This window comes from Ictidomys tridecemlineatus, chromosome 8 (assembly GCF_052094955.1).
Source record: "Ictidomys tridecemlineatus isolate mIctTri1 chromosome 8, mIctTri1.hap1, whole genome shotgun sequence".
Classification (NCBI taxonomy): Eukaryota; Metazoa; Chordata; class Mammalia; order Rodentia; family Sciuridae; genus Ictidomys; species Ictidomys tridecemlineatus.
In genome coordinates, this window is record NC_135484.1 from 53,199,851 (window position 1) to 53,221,752 (window position 21,902).

A 21,902-nucleotide genomic window follows, 5' to 3' on the forward strand; every position below is an offset into this window, starting at 1 on the left:
TGGTCATCCTAGCCGCTATGAGGAGATAGAGTCAGAGTAAACGTGAGGATTAGTGTTGTCGGTGGAGGTGATGGTACGAATGGATTCAAGGAGTACTTTGAAATTATTTAGACACTTGTGTGTGGATCATGTGAATCCAGCGACAGAAGTAACCAGGAAGGAAGTAGGAATAGACTCCTGAGAAATAGTTATTATTGAAAAACCCGATGGGGACCGATGTCACAGCTTAATTTAGCTGGGTGATTTGTAGTATTTGCAGCGATCACAACCTTTGTTTGCTGTTACAGCAGCAAACACTTACCAAGCAACTTCTAGGTTCTTGGATACAGGGGGCCTGACGATCAAGGTTTTTTCTCTGAGTCTTGTCATTACAAGGTTGTGTGGGGAAATTAAAGTTGTCCTAAAAGTATTCAACTGGCCATTGATATAGTAGTTCCCAGGGAGCACGTTCCTGTCTCCTAGTAATTCAGTCCTCTGTCATCATAGGAACTTCCCTGTGGGACTGAGCTCAGGTGAACACGCAGCTCTAACTAGGCATGCGTAAGAAAAAGTCTTCAGAAGCAATGTGTCGCGATGGGCAAAAGTGTGACTTATGCAGTCGAGGGGGAGAAATAAAGAATATCCACGGGCTTCTACCTTTTATTCACCTAAATCACTCAATACAATTTCACTCTATATGTTCTTAATCAAGAAAATAGTATTTTAATGCTAAGCACTGCAATAGACACACTTAAGCCACAGCAAACACTTCTAGATTAATTCTAAACACTCTAAACAATTTTAAACATGACAGGCTCATATATTCCCTCTGCATGCTAAGTTCAAGTGCGAGGTCTAAAGTCTCAAGCCTTAGGCTCTAAATCTGGCAGATGCACACTCACACAGACCTCAGTGGTCAGATCAGGGACCAAGGTACGCTTCTCCTGGGGTGGAGCTGAGGGCCGGTGGAAGACAGGGTCATAGGGAGAAGTTGCAGTTCTCATCAGGGCCAAGATGTAGCTGTAGAGTTTGAGAGCTGTGAGGAAGATGCAGAGGATCAGGCAAACGTTTAGAAGGGTTGGGATGTTAGTCCAGGTCCTCATCAGGCTCTCCGGCATGAGCGCATCAGTGTCGACTGGCTGAATTTGGTTCATTTGCTCCATCATTTATACTAAATTTTGAGGCTTCTGACCACTCTTTCAGTCCCTATCAGCTGCAACTGGATTTCTCAGTGGACATCATTTGCCCTGGGGTTAAAGCATCTGGTCTGGTGGTCCCCACCCTGATTTTCTGGCCTCTTTCCCTTATCTGAGGAGGGCAACGTGATAGAGACTTCACTCTGAGCTTGTCAGGGTGGGGAGAAGTGATCTGATTATGTCAGGGCTATGCCTGATGATCATATTGGAGCTCTCTGTATGCTATGCCTGGTGCGACTGCAGGTTTCACAGTGGAGTTTTAAAAATGGAGTTGCTTAGGCTAAGGCCTAAGGTCATCCTTACACAATGGCAAAACTGCCTGAACCTACGCCCATACCTTGACCAAATTCTGGATCTGGCAGAGAGAGACCAGTTAACATGGTTTCTCTTCAAAAGTAAATATTTGTGAAGATAATGACATAATGAGTCTTCAAAAAAGTGTGATTCAAGTATCAGAGGATTAAAGGAGGTCTTTGGGCATATCAATGGTACTCTAGGATAATTTTGCAAAAAACAGAAGACAAAACAAAACAAAAAACCCTGTGAAAGTCAAATGTGAAATGATTTTGTAGGAAAAATTTCAATCCCTTTAACCTTGCCTCCCCCCAAATACCTATTTTTGATTTGTTCTTTGTTTATCCCAAGAGGGATCAGATATGGTTATTGTAACTGAAATTTTACTAAAGATCTATCTATCTATCTATCTATCTATCTATCTATCTATCTATCTATCTATCTATCTAGGATTGAACTCAGGGGCACTTAACTACTGAACCACATCCCCAGCTCCCCCTCCTTTAAAAAAAAAAACAGATACAACATTTTTATACCTTTATTTTATTTATTCATTTTTATGTGGTGCTGAGGATTAAACCCAGTGCCTTGCATAAGCTAGATAAGCACTCTACCACCAAGCCACAACCACAGCAACCCCCCCCCCGCCTTTTAAAAATATTTTATTTTGAGACAAAATCTTGCTAAATTGCTGAGGCTGGCTTTGAACCTGTGATCCTCCTGTCTTAGCTTCCCAAGGCGCTGGGATTATAGGCATGCATCTGGCATAATAGGCATTTAAAAAAAATAATTTTAGTTGTAAATGGACACAATGCCTTTATTTTATTCATTTATTTTTTATGTGGTACCAAGGATCGAACCCAGTGCCTCTCATGTGCTAGGCAAGCACTCTTCCACCCAGCTATAGCCCCAACCCAATAAGCATATTTTTAAACTAAAAATTTTTCCCTTGTTTTTTTTTGTTATTGAGGTAAAATACACATAACATAAAATTTACCATCTTAACCATTTAAAATGTACTGTTTAGTGATATTAAATAAACAGATCCGTGCATCTTCTAAGGAACATTATAATGGACTATTTAAATGAAACAAGAAGCAGTGTTAGCAGTGATATCATAAATACTGTCTGAAGTGTGCCATTTGGGGTAGGAAGGGTGGGGAAAGATCAAAGGAGCCATTTAAAGAAGAAATATGATCAGGTTGAATGCCATTTTACAAATGTGAAATGGTTTACAGAAAGCCAATGTCATTTTCTTTCTTACCTAAACGTGATTTGCATAGAGATGGGACCTCTCAGTGGATGGAAATGTGACCTTAACTATGGAACCCCTCCATTCTTTGTCTTTCAGACTGCAAGTGGCTATCATGTGGTAGTGTTCACCTATGTCATGGAACTCATTGGTATGAAGTTTCGAACGTGTATGTCCATCCATTTACATACCTTCTTTGCAATTGGGATAATAGTAGTGGCGTTGATGAGCCAAATAGTCAAAACCATGTGGATTTACCAAATGATTCTTTCCACTGTGACTGTCCCCTTTATCCTTTGCTGTTGGATGCTCCCAGAGACACCTTTTTGGCTTGTCTCAAAAGGAAAATACAAAGAAGCACAAGTTCTAGTTGATATTATGGCTGAGGGTAATCATGGTACGCCCTGTGACCTGTCAGAACTTTTTTCACTGGATCAAAATGGTCCTGTCAATGATACTTCTATAGCTAATAATCACAACGTAACAGAGCTGTTTCTTGACTGGAACATTGCATCAAGGATATTTATGCTTTGGATCATTTGGATTACATGTTCTTTGGGATTCTCCTTTTTCAACATGGATAGATTTAATGTGATAAATGATGAATACTTACGGCTCATCCTAGTGGGTAAGTAATTAAGATATATTCAAATGTGGCAGTAAAGTGAAATTTCTGCCAAGTTTTTTAGTGTGTTTTTATTGTCTTTTTATACCAGGAACAATATTGCTAGATATATTATTATGATATCTTTTAGTATCTCTCTCTCTCTTTCTCTCTCTCTCTCTCTCTCTCACACACACACACACACACACACACACACACACACACACACATCATTTTGAGGAAAAGGCCAAGAGTTAGAAGAGTTACCTTATCTCTTCTCTCCTTGCTTCCTTCCTACCCTAGAATCCTTCCCAGGGATAACTTCTAGAATGTTTGGCTTATACCCTTTCAACTCTCCTTCGATGCATTTTTATATATTTGTGCATATTAATTGTTCTATATTTTAGCATGAATGAGATCATTCACTACATATTGTTCTTTGTAAGTTGCTTTTCTTTTACAATTTAATATGTTTTGGAGGTCTGCAATCTTTTTACCTTCAAATGTCCTTAATTTAAAAATTTTGAGTGGTAAAATAGCTTCAATACAAGCAACTATAATTTATGCTGACACACTTCTTTAATTTTTGGAGCAGGTTAAAGTGGCTTTAGATAGCTTAAACTATAAATTACCGTGTGAACCAATGTGAACTAAACCTAAAAGAAGTGTTAGAAATCTGCATTTGTCCACCTGTCTGAACTCCTGGTAAATTTTGTGTAGGCTGCCTGTATTTCATATTATGCTCAAAAATCTTGCTTTTATATTTTGTACATAGACATCATCCCTTCTTATCAAAGTGCTCAGATGACATGTCTGTTTTTATTTATTATAGCTCAGGAAGAATAATGGGAAAAGGTGTTTTAAGAAAAAAAAAACTCTTTTCGGGAGTAAAATAACATATAGAAAGAGCCCATCTTAACTTCAAACATCTTTCATGTATCAATTTGAGAAATGATGCAGATTTCCTAGAATAGAGCAGCAAATGGTAGGAGAAGCAAGTGGAATGGAGTGTGTATGGGGAAGCTTAGGAAAACCGGAGGTCTAGATCTTTGTGGTACATTTTGATGGCGTGTAAGTCAGCTTTCTATCACTATAACAAAATACTTGAAATAATCAACTTATAAAGAGAAAATATTTATTCTGGTTCACTGTTTTGAGGTTTTAGTCCTTGATCTGTTGGCTTCATTGCTTTGGGCCTATGACAAAGCATAGCATGGTGGGAGGGTGGAGTAGAACAAAACCACTTACTTCATGGCCAGGAAGCAAATAAGAGAGAGTCAAGGGGCTGGAAACCCACAGTCTTCTTCAAGGGCACACCCCTAACACACCTAACTTTCTCCTAGGAGGCCCTACCTTCTAAAGGTTCCAGCACCATGCAGCAACAGGGGATCAAGCCTTTGGGGGACATTTAACCTTGAAGCTATAGCTTGGAGATTTAATTTCTTGGAAATTTAAATTCTCAAGAAACTGAGCTGGGCGTGCACTGTGGCACATGCCTGTAGTTCCAGCTCCTTGGGTGGCTGAGGACCATTTGGTTCACAATTTTTAGACCGTCCTGGACAACGTAGGGAGACCCTGTCTTAAAACAAAACAAAACAAAATTTAACCACTTACTAACTGGAGGATCTCATAAGTGTAGAAATGTTTCCAAAGACAAAATCTAGATCTTTTTCATTATCTACGGCTTTCAGTTTTTCATATCATTACCCTCTGTGTTAGTACTCTTGCTAATAGGTTCTTATAGTTAATATTTCTCTTCTGTGAATTTTTTTGAACAAGTTTCCATCTTCTGAGATAGATTGGGACTTGTGGAAATTTCAGCTGTGGCTATTCTGCCATTTGCAGGTGATCAGTAGCTTCAAGACATATTTTTGGGATTGTGTGGTGAGAAGGGCAGTAGAATGGGGTCTAAGTTACACACGATATATCGTAAAATGAAGGAAGTAATGGCACACTGTCCCAATTCCAGAAGAGTTGGGCCTCCTTGTTTGCACCATTTATATCCAGGTATATTCAAGCTAAATACGGATGTAGTATCGGTTAGTATAGAAACACCAAATCAAGAAAACCAGTGTTGTACACTTTAAATGTCTCAAATTGTGGCCCAGCTTTGCAAGACTCTAGGAAGTTGATTGATGGCCCTGTACACAGTCCTGTTTGAGGAAAAGCCTGGAGCCAGACATGGAGGGAACTGCACTTGGACACCCAAAGACCTCACTTCCAGACTCCAAGCTGTCATTACTCATGTGGCTCGAATCATTTATTCTTAGTTGTATTGAGAAAGTTCTTTTGAAGACAACTATATTATTTAATCTTGAAAAATGCTTGATAAACTCTTTGAAAAGTAGAGTAATGGATGTACATTCTATCTTGGACTGCAAGTGTAGACATGGCAGCAGGACCTATGATAGGGAGGTATTTCCTCCAGAGTTAGTTTTTCTGTTAATCAAGAGCAGGAGAGACCTTCTTTCAAATGGGGTTCCTAGTGTTAATTCTTGCCTTTTCCTAAGCTATTTTTATTGAGTTGTTTACTCAGAAAAATATGTCTACCCTCCTATGATCTGTTCCAGAAGCTGTGATATATATATATATGTATATATGTGTGTATATATATATATCGCCCGACCTGTCTCTCTTGAGCTTATAACATTACAGAACTATGAATGATGGCCAATATCTGCATTGGAAAATAGTGAAAATTTCCCAAAGGAGATTGCTGGTTTTGCTCAGTGCTGCTGGAAGATCTTCCAGCTTGTTCCCTATTTGGTTCTGGTTGATAGCTAGAAGATCTTTTGTTCTAGATCTAAGAGTCAAACTTTGATTCTACAAGGAAAGGGTTTTTATGTTAGTGGATTTATAGATTTATGAATTCAGCTCCTTTTTTTCTTCTTTTGGAGGAGCTAAAAAGAGGTTCAAGACAAAGTCCCTGTTCTAGGGGATTTGAATTAGATTTAAAAATTGTTATGGGTCAAGTTGCTCAGAAAACATACCAAGTCCCAGTTTTGTCCAAATTGAAGAGTCTGTATTTAGCCAGCTGGCCGGCGACTTCTCCCCACAGGACCCATAACTGACTCTGCAAGGAACAGCTTTGAGCTTTAACATTTTTAGGGTATTTAAAGGAAAAAAACCACATCTGAGTTGACGTAGCTGCAAGCAAGCAGGTACAGAAGCTGAACTGGGCAGTTAGCAAGACAATGTGATGTGTACATTGGTATTTCCCATGGAACTTTCCAGGTTGGCATAGCAGCAAGCAAGCTTGAGGGAGTGGGTCAAAATGACTCTAGTTGAGTACAAGTTAGAGAATGGTTAGTAACATCTAAACAATCAATCTCTGCCAGGGTACGTTGCCCAAGAAAAATGGGAACCAAAGAGAGAACAATTTTACATTGTGTAAGAATTGCTATTTTGTGTTGCCAAGTATGTTCTGCTAGGTAACTATTAATACATACAGAAGTGGGGCTTTCTCATGGGAGAAGCATTTCTTACATGATATGGAGTCTCAGGGTAAAATGGAGTCTGTTTGGTCATTGCCCATATAGCCTGGCTCATAACAAAATGTTTTACTTTAGTCCTACAGTCTATTAAGTAGTTATCACTAGTTAATGTGCCTAATTGATATGGAACTTTCTACATTAGTTTTCTACATTTCTACATTTTTCTACATTTCTACGTTTTTCTACTTTTCTACATTTCAGTTTTGTCAAAAATGAAATGATATCAAATTTTAAAAAAGTTACAGCTTATTGTGCATATAAAAGGACAGTTCATGAACTGGGAGACCTCAGAACAAGTGGTCAGAAACTCACCTTGCAGCATCATTTATAAAGCATAAAAGAGGAAGCATCTCAACCTTTTTTTGTGATTGGCTGTTAAATACCAACCTTCTCTTTAGGGCAAGCAGAGCTATTTAAGTCTGATTTGTCTTTAGCTGATTGGTTTAATTTTACTGAATCATGCTAACAAAAATTTAAGTAAAGCTGTCCTTTTGTGTTTCATTTATGATTGGAGATAGACCAGGGAAATCAGGATAGCTTAAGCTTTGGTGACTTGGTTATGGATGGTTGACCTTAACTGTGGTCTCCATTTTTATGGGTCTTGACCAGTTTCTAAGTTCAAAGTTTTGGATACCCAAATTTCCCCTAGTTCTACCAAGCATAAGAAATCAAAGATCATAAATAATGTTCTCTCTTAGTTTCCTTATTTATACATTCTCGAGGCCTGTCTGGGGAGAGCCGCTCCTAAGACAGGTGCAAGGGCCCATTAAGTAAACTGTAGTGTATTTCACAGGAAAGGTTTGTCCTCACTCCAGTAAAAAATGGTAGGGCTCACTGCCTCTCGGGCAGTCTTTAGACAGCATTTTACAGCCCCTAGAAGCATGGAGAGAGGTGATCATTCCTTTTGGATTTGGGTTTAAAAGTAGGGTGCCTGTGCAATTAGGCACAAGCCTCATGGAGGGCCCCTTTACTCACTGACAGGTTCATTGGAAATTGCTGCCAGCTCCTTTTTGTCCATTGTGCTAGACAGAGTGGGGAGAAGAAAAGTTCTAATCTGTTCCCTTCTCTGCACTGTGCTGATCTGCGGTACGTTGATGGTGATCCCCCAGGTGAGTTACTTTTATGTTGTATTTAGGGAATAGCTAGTTATACCATAACAGTTTGACAGGAAGACGTTATGCCACTTACAGTAAGTATGAAGACCAATTAGGATGTATGGATAAAGTACATAGGTAATATTTTAAAACATGTTTTCTTAAAAAAATCATTTCTCTATTGTGTAAGCAATGCATCTTCTTTGTAGAAAAGTTAAGAAAAAAGTGTAAGAGAGAGAGAGAGAGAGAGAGAGAGAGAGAGAGAGAGAGAGAGAGAGAGAGAGAGACAAGAGACAGAGACCATAATTCTACTTCCTAAAAATGGTCTTGTCCTATTTTGTAAACACAGTAATCTTGTGTGAGGGAAATTGGTCACACCTTCCAGTGATTATCATCTTACTGAACATTCACTCATTCATGGATTCATTCAACAAGGATATATCCACATCTGTTATGTGCCAGGTGTTGAAGACACACTGAGCATCAAGTTTCTATAAGCGTAAGGAAGAAAAACAAAGCAGGATAAGGAAGGGAGATGACTTTGGTATGTGGGTGGAGGGTATGGACTAGAAAGAGTGGGCTTTGCTTGTGTACTGTTTCATTTTGTGTGGTCAAAGATGATGCGCCTCTCAGAGTAGGAGACAGCACCAGAAGATGGATGAGGGAGGGAGCCATGGGGCATCTGAAGTCATGAGTCAAATATTCAGTTTGTTTCAACTTACATACTTGCTTTTCCTTACTGTTGATTATTAGTTTCTGGACCTAGTATACATAAATCCCCCAAGGGGCTTTTTTTTTTTTTTTTTAATGCAGTTTCTTAGAAACATTATAGTGAATACTGAAGAGACTATTCCATTCCTACATTTTGGCAAACTACACCACCCAGAACAACGGAAGTACTTTCTCTCTTCCGGAAAAAAAAAAAATGTTAGCAGAGGCTGTGTTTTAATTTTCAATTTGAAAAATATAGTTTATACTTTAAAATATCCTATGTGATTTTCTCCAGGGACTGTATAGTTATTAAGCAACAGTGGATCAATGTTTAGAGCAAAACATTTTAAGTTTTGCAGATTGTTCAAAATTTAATTTATGCTAATAAGTGACGTTTTTTTTACAGTCACACTTCACTTAAGTATCAAGGGTTGGTGAACCAAATGTTTTATGTCACTGAAATTTCCAGGTGATCCATATAAAACTAGTATGTATAAAACTACTCAGGACTCAGACTCTGTCAATTTGACATACTCTGCCAATTTGAAAGGACTGCATCCATTCCTTTTTGCAAAAGAAAGGGGTGTGTGTGTGTGGGTGTCTTATGAAGGGAGATGAGTAGAGTAGGGGAAAGGGGAGAGAGAAAGGGGAAACACTTGGGAATGATGTTGGCCATTAATGCAGTTTCTTAGAACATTGTAGTGAATATGAATACTGAAGCGACTTTTCTGTCCCTACATTTTGGCAAACTACACCACCCAGAACACTGGAAGTACTTTCTCTCTTCTGGAAAAAAAATTGTCATGTTTTGTGTGTGTATGAATATACAACAGTGAATTTCACCATTATGTACAACTATAATGCACCAATAAGAAATTCGGATAAACAAAATCACAGTTAAAAAACAAGACAGACAGGTAGTTTGCAGTTATATTAATTGACTCAACGGCAGCTGTCTTTGAGATTTAGGGGAACCCCAGAACCTTCACATTTCACAATAATGGGGAAGACAGGAGAATGGCTGATAGAGACTTCTATTGTATTCCATTCTATTCTAGAAATAGAGCACTAACTTACAGCCAAAAGTCTCTCTTCTCTAATGATAATGTCAACAATATACAAATTTGTGTTGTTTTTTTAAAATCACAGTAATTGGTACTGGGGGTGTAGTTCATTGATAAAGCACTTGCCTACCATGTGTGAGGCCCTAGCTTTGATCCTCAGTAGTGCAAACAACAAACAGCTCAACAAAACAACAGCAACAAGAACACACTAATTCATGCAACAAATATTGTCTGCAATAGGAAATAAGGGGACTGGCTTAGTAGAGGCACCCCAATGTCTTAGTAACTTAACAGACGTTTATTTCTTGCTCATAGAATGTTCTTGTGGGTGGAGCTGATTGGCTGCAGTGAGGGTGGTGAGGGGGTGTCTGGCCCCATGGAGTTACCCAGGGCTGCAGGCTGACCGAACACTATCTTCTTAACCCATGAACCCCAAGGTCAGGGTTTGTGCATCCAGCTGGCAGATGTGGGAGGAGAGAGAAAATTTCAGAATATGGAAGGTCTTTATTTGTCACTGCTGGAAGTGACAAATAAAGAAACTAAATTGGAGAAACTGTGAGGTTCTGAGGTTGAGGAAAGTATCTGCAGAAAAAACACCACCAACAACAAAACAAACAAACAAACAAACTGTTAGTTCAGTTATCTCTTTCAAATTATTTTCTGAAGATAATTTACAAGTCAGGGATTACTGCCATCACGGGCACATTTGTTTTATGGCTTCTTGCTTCACACTTGCTGGATCTATTCCAGAAGGAGCGGATCAGTTACGGATGCAGCAGCACTGTCCTGGTGAAAGTCTCTTCCCAAAGTCCTCTCCCCAGTGGGCTTTTCTTATTCCACAGTTCAAACCCTTTGGGTGGGTGGGAGATACAAGAAAATTTCCCCTTAAATTTCATGAAGATGGAAGGCTTCTGTAGACCATGAGTAGTTTGCAAACTAAGTTCGAACATAGAAATAAAAGTCTTCATTGTTCTGAAAAATACTGAAGGAATTAGAAAGTTTTAAATAACAACTTTAATGACTTTATGTTTTCCTTTAAAAATATTACTTATATGGTCTATTTTACTGTTTTCCTCCCACCCCCTTCCCCAGAAAAGCCAGGATGCCACTATCTGGAAATTAGTGATAGTTATTATCGGGAAACTTGCAATAGGGTCAGCTTTTGGCCTCATTTACATTTATACAGCAGAGCTGTATCCAACCTTTATAAGGTAAGGGTTAATATTTTTTCTGCTGTTTTCTTGTTATTGTCACTTTCATGTCAGTATATTATATTTGACCTCTAAATACAAATACTTTCTTCCCATAGAAGTTATCTGGATCTTGGAGATATCGGAAAATGGACTAATGATGCTGATTCTGAGTCTGAGGCTTTCTTTCTAGCTCCTTAGCAAGGATATTAAAGAAATGATTTTGAAATAACACCCTATTATCCTAACACCATTTAAAATCTCAAATACAATAGACTTCCACTGGCTTTTTGTATGATTCGAGGCTAATTTTCTCAGAAGGTGTCTTTTAGTGCTCTGATGTCACCTAGATGCATTTCCTAGGGCTGCTGTTATAAAAGAGTACAGACTGGGTGGCTTAAACAATAGAAATTTTGCCAGCTGAGGTGGTGCACATCTGTAATCCCAGTGGCTTGGAACTACAGCCTCAGCAATTTAGTGAGGCCCTAAGCAATTTGGTGGGACTCTATCTCAAATTGAAAAACAAAAAGGGGTGGGCATGTAACTCAGTGGTAGAGTGCCTCTGGGAGTGGGGGGGGGGGCAACGCACAGTTTTGGAGGCTAGAAGTCCCAGATCAAAGGCTCAATAGGTTTTGTAGGTTTGGTTTCTCTGGAGGCCTCTCTCTTTGGCTTGCAGATGGAGTCTTCAGGCTGTGCCCTTTTAGGTCTGTGTGCATCCCTGGTGTTTCTCCTGATGAGGACACAAGTCCTATTGGATTAGGGCCTTTCATTAATAGCCTCATTTTAACTAAATGGCCTCTTTAAAGACTATATTTTCAAATGCTGTTCCATTTTAAGATATTAGGGGTAGGGACTTCAACACCCACATTTTGAGGGCACACAATTAAGCCCATAACATCAGTAGTCATTAACTCTCTGAGAAGCCCACCTCATCCAGAGGTCCCAGAGCTGGAAGCTCCTCAGAATCCCTGAGGCATATGGTACATAATAATAGTCTTCCTTCCCCCGACAGACCTGGTGGGTCACTCTAAGAAGGAGAGTCAGGATTTGTAACATGTGATTCTGAGTTGCCACCTGGCTTCTTTGGGAATGTCTAATGTGAATCTCACTGATCTGGGAGCTTCAAGCTTTTTAAAAGCCTTTTCAGACACATTTCACTTGAAAATCCTTTATGTGGTAAAGAGGACAGAAGTATTTTGGAAACTCTGTTAGGAGATCTGGAGTTTCCCCTTCTCCTTCTCACCGCAGCAGAACCTCCAGGCCCAGAAGAGCATCCTTTGAAACTGCATTTCTCTCTGCAGCCCCTCATGTGTGGACAATATTGCTGGAAGCAGGGAGATCAAGTACTCAGTACAAGATGCACTGCTGGGACCCCATGAATAATAGGAGTTCTTTTTCCTGTGTTATGTCCAACTTTTTAGCTCTTTGTTTGCAAAATGACCTTATATTTTAAAGTTTAAATAGTGATTAGTGTCACACTAGTGCCACAAATGTTTTGTGTCCCAGATTTCCCTCTGTGAAGTTCTATAATAGTTTCCTCTTGACAGCCTCCTTCCCCAAATCTTCCAAGTTGTCCTTTCCTACTACCTACTTAATCCAATAGCAGTTCTTATTCTCTAAGGAGAAAAATTTTTAGTTAGTGAGGCTGAATAATTTCTTAGCCTATGAAAGAGCCAAACTTGATGGCAACAAATAAATAGGAACCTGGTATCAAGCTTTTTGTGCAAGAGCTGTTTTTTTTTTTTTTTTTATACTGGGGATTGAACTTTGGGGCACTCAACCATGGAGCCAAATCCCTAGTCCTATTTTGTATTTTTTTTTAGAGACAGATCTCACTGAGTTGCTTACACCTTACCATTGCTGAGGCTGACTTTGAACTCATGATCCTCCTGCCTCAGCCCCCTGAATTGCTGGGAATACAGGTGTGTGCCACCTCACCCAGCAAGAGCTGGTTTTTAAATACCTAATTGCTCATCTAGTGGTGTACACCATTTAAGGAGTCTGTTATTTGTTATCTATTACAGATGTGAAAGGCAAATAACTTTCTGTAGAGATAAGTCCATGTAACACCAGCCCATAGTTGTTTCTTCTTGTCTCTATAAACAGGATGGATATAGGGCTGGGAAAATCCATTAGTCAAGTGAAAGCTTAAGACTTTTTCTAGGAATTAGCCATGCCCCCACACCTGCCTGGGCAGAGTAGCCCTGTGCCTCAAGGATGGGTAAATACTCTTGTGTGGACTGTAGATAGATAGATGGCTAGCTGCCTGGATAGACAGGTAAGATAGGCAGGGAGGGAGGTAGATAGATAGATGGATAGATAGATGGATGGATAGATATATGGATGAAGACAGAAGAAATCAAGAAAAATGTTCCAGATTAGTGTGTACCAAGGAATATAAAATAGCAGAACTGATGATATCTGCCCATGTCATTGTCAGCCCAATTGTCTGAGGGTGCAAGTGGATTTTTCTCTTTTTCCTATTTCTCCTCCAGGTCACCCAGAGTCCTTGGAAAGGTCAGTAGTCTAATAATAAATATATCTTCCTTAATCACCAAAACAGTTCTATTGAGATTATTCCAGATTGTTATCTGAGTCTCTGATAGAATTAGGGTCTTGGCCAAAGGCACGTGGTTAGTCAGTGTCAGATCAGAACTCAGATCCACATGTTTTGGCCCTTTCTGTCATTCAGTGAAATACACACAGATTTTCATGGAGTCAGTGCTTAATACCAGCAAGAGATGAGTTACTAGGAGTAGAACTTTAGAAGTAGAAGAGGTATTTTGGATGAGGGGTTTTTGGACTCATACTGTGAAAGTGGCAGCCTTGTGCAAATGTACACTAGCAGACAGCACTTAAAGTGTGACAACAGAGGAGACTAGATTAGCATGACAGTGTGGGAAGTTGTGTATTTGCCAATTCAGGCTGTGGCTCTGGGCTCCCTTGTTAATACCCAGGCAAGAAACATCCTGTAAATCAGGACAAATAGCTTTACCATAGCTGGTGGGACCCTGCTTGGCTCTTAGGTGGATTTGTGCTCAGTCTGGAGAAGCTGCAGGTTTCTCAATGCCTGGGACATATTAGATTTAACACATAGATGCTGAATCCATCAATATATGTTGTATGCAAAAAGGTGGCAACCCAACCAAATAATGTCAATGTGCATTGTAATTATGGATATGATGGAATTTTAAGGACATTTTTGTTTGTTTGGTGTTTGGTTCTTGATTTATAATCACAGATATATGTCTTCAAAATATCCAACATTCAAATATTTAACAAAGTTTATGGTTTTCCTGGACAACATAGTGACATTGCATAGAAAACTTTACAACATGTAACTTCTTTCTCAAAAGAATGTCATACATTTTATCAGTTTCCTATAAATGTATTTGACCCAGAAAAAAAATGAAGCCCCATTGACTTACAGAGTTGCATACTAATAGCAGTCTTCCCTTACTAACAAGCATACTTGAAGTAGTCTTCAATAACCTTTAAAGAAAAATACATGAAGACATTGGCTGACTTTTAAAAAATTGACATAGTGCACAGATGTGCAAATATTTTGTTCTTTCAACATCCCACTCCCAACCCTAAACAAATTCCTGGTCTGGGAGACTCAGCTTATCTTCAATGTTAAGTTGGATCAGGAGGCACTGGGCTTCACCTACCTACTGAAAGAAAAATGGTTTACCCCCCCCACACACACACCTTTTTGTCTGGAATTATCTCTGCATGCTTGTATACACCACTGTTTCACACGCTGTAGATATAAATCATGGGCGATTCTTGAAAAATTAACATTAGTTCTGCCATTAAGTTTGATCATTCGTCCTCGTTCTGGGAGGGCAGAAAGGGGGCGCTAGAGAGTGGCTCCAGTCACCCTCTGCAGGCTCCGGTTCTTGCTGCTGTCTTACCCTCTTGGTGTTTCCAGGTCGACGGCGGTGGGCAGTAGCAGCGTGGCGGGCCGCCTGGTAAACATCGTGTCTCCGCTCACCAAGGAAATCGCCAAAACTTGGATCGTCGTACCACAGGTCTTCATCCGTTCATAGAACTTACTGGGCTATCAGAGAGGCAGGGTAGCCAACTGCCTTCTCTATATTTATTTGTTGGAGGCCAGTTTGCCATTTAATAGAGGGGGGTTAGAGAAACAAAAGGCGCTCACCAGTCAGCAGGTGGGGCGAAGGCAACTGTTTTATCCCCTCCTCGCCCCTTGCCTTCCATCACGGCCGAGTTCATTTTGATCCTAGCTGTCAGAAAAGGGCCTCTCCCACCCTTAGCACACCCCTTCCATGCCTCTGCCTAAATAGCTGCTCCCAAAGACAATTCTCATTTCTCCCACCTCCCTGGCCAAACTGCCCCTTATCTTCCTACTGTCCTCCTTCTAAGAAGTCCCCTCGGATCCCATGACCCAGCCTCTTCAGTCTGCACAGCATGCATCTCTTTCAAGGGACAACACAATCTGGCTTTATTATTTGCATGTTTCTTTGTCTCCTCTGTGGAGCTGCTGTGGGGTAGGACATGCCCTCATTTTGTGTGGCATTCACACTCTTTTTTCCTTAGTATCTTAAATCAGTCAGGTTGGTCTTTTGAAATTAGCTTTGTCCTAAACAATAGCATCAGTGAATTTGTGAGTGTCATGCTAGTTATATATTTTTGTAAAATACACTATCATAACCCCACAGAGAAGGAAACAAAGCATTTGGTCCCAGCTTGAGTGGTCTTGTTCCACATGAGTGGCGTGCAAATTGCCCTTGGAAATCACTGTCCTAGCAGAGTGGCCAGTAGCAGGTGCTTAACAAAGTCTACTTCTTTGTGGCATTAGGGCCCCAGTCTCTTTCACAGGCTGACTCAAGTTGAGAACATTATTGGTCTGTGTAGCTTGTCTCGCTCTCTAGCCATCTTGGCAGCAGCTCCTGATTGGAGGCCATCCTGTGCCCGAGACAGGAAGAGGGTTGTGGTCACCAAAAAGATGGAGAAGTTGTCAGTCAGTATACTCTAGGCTCTAACTTGTTATGAAAGGAAGAAAGTACATGTTAGTGTTCAAAACAGACTCTGCAGAAAATCAGATGAGGCAAAATGAAATTGGTCATCCTTGCTAGTAACTGCCCAGCCTTTGAGGATGTTTGGAATAGACTACAATTTGCCGTTTTGGCCAGAGCTGGTGTCCATCATGACAATGGCAATAATATCGAATTGGGCACAGTGTGCAGAAAATACTATGGAGTATATACCCTGGCTGCTACTAAACCAGTTGATTTATTTATTAGAAGTAGGCTGGAGCAGACTGGAGAAAAAGAAAGCCATGCAATATTTTTCTCCAATCAGACTTTTAAGGCTTGTTTTAAAAAGGTGTGTGTTGGGGTAAGGGGGCAGGGAGTGGGGGTGGGGGAGTAATATGGGCTTTCTGGTCTATACAGGAAGTGTTTGGGGCAAGTCTATCACCCTCTTTAGGGCATGGGATTTTCTAGAAGCATCTTTCTTGTGCTCTAGAACTTTGTGTTTCTCATAAAAAATAAAAAAGGCTACAAATGGACGGATGTTCTTTAAAACAAGAAACTGACACTCACTAAAAGAAAACAGATGTACCCATAAAAAGCAAACTGCTATAAATTGACTAAAATCATTTTTTTTTTCTTTTTTGTGGTGCTGGGGATCAAAACGCAGGGCCTTGTGCAAAGCCAAATTTAAAAACAAAACAAAACATGTTTTAAAGGGTATCTGTAAGGGCCCACTAAGCACTATGGAGTGAAAAGAGATCATTTATTTTATTTAACAGATACTTCAATAGGCTCTATTTTAAGTGCTTTGCAGAAATTAGTTTTCATGTAATGCAGACACTATTGCTTCCCCAACTTACGGATGAGGAGACAGATGTACAGAAAGTAATTATTAGCCCAAGATCTTGCAACTTAAAGATGACAGAGCTCCTTTTACACCAGATTAAGCAGATAAAGAAGCTGGACAGTGCTGTAGGGAATGCAGAGCAGTCAGCTCCTCCTCTCTGCCCACAGTGGTCCAGGCCCCGTCTCCAGGACAACCTCTAGCCCCAGGGTCTTGCGTATATTTGCAGAAATAGTCTGTGAATGTACTTCCTTTGGATGCAACAGATGTTCCTTGTCGTTTTTAATGAAGAAAAATAAATAAGCAAAGATTAATTTCCCCATACAGTTTGTATGTGAATGCCATAGTACCCAAGGAACCAGTGTTTTCATTTTGAGGGATGGAAACATATTCTAGAATTTTCTATCTTCTTTTTTGAAAAGAAGCCCATGAAAATCACTTGTTCTGATGCTTTCATTATCAACCATTTTTATAATCTAAATGAAAAAAAAGGTAGACAAGAATTCATTTTTCTGTGTTTATGAACTCGTTTGGCAAAGATTTTTAAAAATATATTTTGAAGTGCTGGAGGTGGAACCTGGGGCCTCCAGCATGCTAGGCAAGTGCTGTACCATTGAGCTATATCCCCAGCCCTGCAAAGATTTTTGAGTGTTGATTTTGAACGAATCCCCTTGCTAGTGCTAAGGAAACCCAGATGAAAGGAACAGCTTCCGTCCTGAGAGACAACTCGTTCTGGAGGGGCAGCCAGAGGAGCAAACATCACAAGCCCTGGATAGGACTGGGGTTATGAGACCCAGGAGAGGGCTACTCACCCAGACTAGGTTCAGAGGGCAGCTTTCTGGAGGAGGGAGTCCTTCCTCTGTACCTGGGGACCAGTAAGAGCTGAGTGGGGAAGGAGAGAAGAGAACTCCAGGAAGAAGGCAAGGAACTTCAGGCAGAAAAGCAAAGGCTCCAAGGGGGAGAGAACGTGTCTAGCTAGGGCTTGTTGGCAGTATGGCTGACATTCCTTGTGGGGAGTCTGGAGAGATGGGCAAGGATCTGAGGAGGTCAGGATAGAACAAGATACAGGTGGGTTGGAGAGGACAGAATGGGGAAGTCATATTCACAGGCCCTGGTTGACCTGTTAGGTGTGGCACAGAGGGGAGAGTCATTCTGGGGGGCAAAGGGGATCCTAGGAGGAAGAACAGGTTGGAGGAAAGGAAGGTTGGCATCGGGGTGGTGAGGGATGAGTGGGAGGTGGCCACTGGACAGGTAGGATGGATAGAGGAGGTAGTATTCCCCCAGGTCTGGACTCAGAGTGCAGCGGGGCCAGGAGGTGCAGATCTGGGAGACTGAGGAACAGAACCCTAGAGCAATGGCACTAAGGTGTGGTGGAGGGAGGAGGGGTCTTTGCAGAGACTTAGGAGCAGCCAGGGAGATGGATGACCAGGACCCTCAGGGAGAAGAGGAGGTGAAAAAGGCAGGAGAGGACAGTGGCCAGGAAAGAGCAGGACAGGAAACTGTCCCTTGACTGGAGATCTATGCCTAGGAGAGCAGTTTCTGCAGAGGTAAGAGAAGGGGGGTCAAGCTGAAGAAGGGAAGCCAGAGAGATTTGAAAATGGGGATCCAGGGAAAGTTGGGGACAGGTGGGTAGGGAGGTTCAAGCATCATGTTTTAAAAAAAATCAAACAGCACAGCAGTAATGATAGAATATTAAAAGCATCTTGCTTTTTAAGGTAAGTTAGCAATAATGATAGCTAGTGTTTATTGGTTACTTATCATAGGGTAGGCACTGTTCTAAGCTTAAAGCTATTATTTAATTTCAGCTTCTCAATAGTCCTTTGAGGCAGGTGCCAGCAATTTCCACTGAGTTGAGATGTTAAGTAACTTGCCTGAGGTCACCAGGTAGCAACCCAGGCAGAATGGTTCTGGAGATTATCTGAGCTCAAGACCTTTTCTTTTTTTTTTAATACTTATTTTTTTAAGTTATAGTTGGACGCAATACCTTTATTTTATTTATTTATCTTTATGTGGTGCTAAGGATAAAACTCTGGGCCTCACACATGCTAGGCACACATTCTACCACTAAGCCACACCCCCAGCCCAAGAACTTTTGTTTTTATTGAAGGGAAGTAGCCATCAGAAAGGAAAAGTTCAAGAGTCTGTGAGAAGGAGGGAGACCTTTGGTGGAAGGAGGCAGGGAGAGCTCTGAGGAGTGGGTGAGAGGCCTTGGAGTCTGGCCAAATGAAGGGATCAGCCTGGCTAGGAGGGCTGAGAGGTGGGGGAGGGTGGGGCCTGTTGGGATATTTGGTTTGGGGTTTGGGGAGCTAGCCAGGATAGCAGGATTAAGTAGGAGCTGGGGAGTCTTAGGCTTGTATACTGCTTGGCTACCAAGCCAAGGAGAAAAAATCAGTTCCATCTTGAATCTTCCATTTGACTCCATTTTACATTTAGACATATTCACAGTGTTTTTCAGACCCTGTTGTAAGACAATTCTAGATCAATGAATATACCTCCTATGTCTTGAGACACCAGCAAAAGCTTTTAAGAATCTTTTGGAATATCACTTTAAATTCTGCTCTTGCTCCTAGGTGAAGCTTTCTCATGTATTTCTAAGAATTAGGCCATCAATGTTCTGCAAAATAAAATAAGAAACTGCCTTCCCAGGTCTCATCTGTATGGATGAGGTCTTGCACCACTTCACAGTTGCACTATGTATCTTATGATTTTCATTCCCAGAACTCTAAAAATACCACATATGTAGATTTATCAGAAAATTCATGCCGTAATTTATTTTTATGGGGTCTTTACAGCAAGTTTTTCTTTTTTTCTAAAGGGGTTTAAATTGTGTAAGGAAGAACCATATTTTATACAGGCTACATATGCAAGTTTAGTTCTTAAAACCCACCCAACATCTTCATAATGATTGACAGAATAGTTAGGCAGACTTTAATTTTCAATGTGATTTGAATTTCAGCCTTGACATAGGCTGAAAGCCTGCCTTTTATGTGTCAAAAATCTACAAAGAAATCATACTGAACTCTTATAGGAAATCAAATGAACACCCCCAATACTTCCTACCCCTGTGCCAAGTAGCTTTAGTTTCTATTACTTTTGTTTTGTTTCTCCATAAATTCTGTAGGTTCTGATTCACTGAAACTTACATTTACTTATTTGTTTATTCATTTGTTCTCCATCATTTACTGAATGCTGGTAGTATAGAATTTATCGGGGCAGGGATACAGTTGACTAAGACAATTCCCGATTGCCAAGTTCCAGCTCAGGGGTCAGTTCTGAAGATTCTAGAAAAATGGTGCAGGTCTCCCCACTGTAAGAGTGCCTACAATAATATAAGAGTAGCTGGCATTTGTTGAGTAGATGGCCTGCAGTTGTTCATGAATGAATGAGTGACTAAATTAAACCTAGTTGATGAGTTAAAGAACTCCCAGTCTAGCACAAGTAACCCAAGGTCTTGCCAGGGAATAAGAATATCTTTTCTGTGAAATTCAATTCTATTGCCCTTTGAAAAGTTTCAGAAATTATTATTCTCTAAAGGGTACATTTATTGTTTTTTAAAATTTGTTCTAATTTATTATACATGAAAATAGAATGCATGTTGACACATCATACATAAATGGAGTACAACTTCTCACTCTCCTAGTTGTACACGATGTAGAATCACACTGGTCATGTTATCACATATATACATAGGGTAACATTTGATTCATTCTACTATCCCCATATCCCCTCCCCTCTCTTCACTCCCCTCTGCCTAATCCAAAGTAACTCTGTTCTTCCCTAGCCATGGCCCTTTTTGTGAATTAGCATATGCATATCAGAGAAAACATTCAGCCTTTGGTATTTGGGGGATTGGCTTATTTCACTTAGCATGAAAACTCTCCACTTCACCCATTTACCTGCAAATGCCATAATTTCATTCCTTTAAGACTGAGTAATATTCCATTGTGTATATAGATCACAGTTTATTCATCTGTTGAAGGGCATCTGGTTGGGTTCCATAGTTTAGCTATTGTAAATTGAGCTGCTATAAACATTGATGTAGCTGCATCACTGCAGTAGGCTGATTTTAAGTCCTTTTGGTTTAAACTGAGGAGTGGAATAGCTGGGTCAGATGGTGGTTCAATTCCAAGTTTTCTGAGGAATCACTATACTGCTTTCCATAGTGGTTGCACCAGTTTGCAGTCTCACCAGCAATATATGAGTGTACCTTTTCCCCACATCTTCGCCAACATTTATTATTGCTTGTAGTTTTTATAATTGTGAAGGGCATAATTCTTTCTTGGCATGTCACTTAATATAATTATTTTTAATTCCGAAGTTATCCCTTGCGATTTTGGCCCTTCTGAGTGTACTACTATCCATACAGCTTCCAGAAACGACTGGGAAGCCATTGGCAACTACTTGGGAGGAATTTGAACAACTGGAGGCAAAAGAGAAATCATATCACAAAACTAAAGGAAAAGAGCTGGAAAAAAAGGAAGCAATTGACCTTGAGGGTTCTGCTGCTGCTGCTGAGTAAATGTGCCCTCTGTGCTATGTAGCACCTGACACATTTTTTTATGTGAATGCCTTTGTATTATAGGACGGTTATTCTCGTCTCCTGCATGCTATTTATGTGTCTTTCTAAAAATTTTTGTAAGAAAGATTTAAACAATTGTTTTGTAAAAGTAAATGGAATAAAAACCAAGATGAGAATTCTCATTTTTAAAAACTGTTTTCTTTCTTTCTTTTTTGGTAATGGAGATTTTGAGACAGGGTCTCACTGAGTTGCCAAGTGCCTTGTTAAGTTACAAAGGCTAGCCTTGAACCTATGATCCTCTTGTCTTGGCCTCCCTAGTTGCTAGGATTACAGGCATCACCACTGAGCCCAGATAAAAACTGCTTTCTTTTTTTTTTCTCAAACCAAAAATGTCAGTTTATTGATTGATACCATACATGACTCAAATGGCAACCCCTCAAAAGGCATTACAGCTGGGGTGGGACACCCACCTTCCTCACCCCTTCCCTCAGCTCCTGACAGCACCCTCCCCAAAGTGGCAGTTGGAGTGGAGAAACAGGGCATGAAAACTCCTAATCCAGAGGGAAGAGTGAGGGGAGAGGTGGCCCTGAAACTTCCTGGGACTGGCCACAGGAAAAGGCAGCAAAGCCAGGAGCTGGGTCTAGCCTCATGGGACCCTTGC

At 40.4% G+C, this 21,902-nt stretch overlaps 1 protein-coding gene across 1 annotated transcript in view; it reads left to right on the forward strand.

The window, feature by feature from the left end:
* Slc22a16 (solute carrier family 22 member 16) overlaps window positions 1-21,321 on the forward strand; it is a 41,105-nt gene extending 19,784 nt beyond the window's left edge. The window contains exons 4-8 of the mRNA XM_078018582.1: window positions 2,821-3,349; window positions 7,801-7,928; window positions 10,790-10,899; window positions 14,813-14,912; window positions 21,041-21,321. Of these exons, the coding sequence (XP_077874708.1) occupies window positions 2,821-3,349; window positions 7,801-7,928; window positions 10,790-10,899; window positions 14,813-14,912; window positions 21,041-21,241 (1,068 nt within the window). The 3' untranslated portion in view covers window positions 21,242-21,321. The remainder of the gene's footprint in view (window positions 1-2,820; window positions 3,350-7,800; window positions 7,929-10,789; window positions 10,900-14,812; window positions 14,913-21,040) is intronic.
* Window positions 21,322-21,902: the final 581 nt, after the last annotated feature.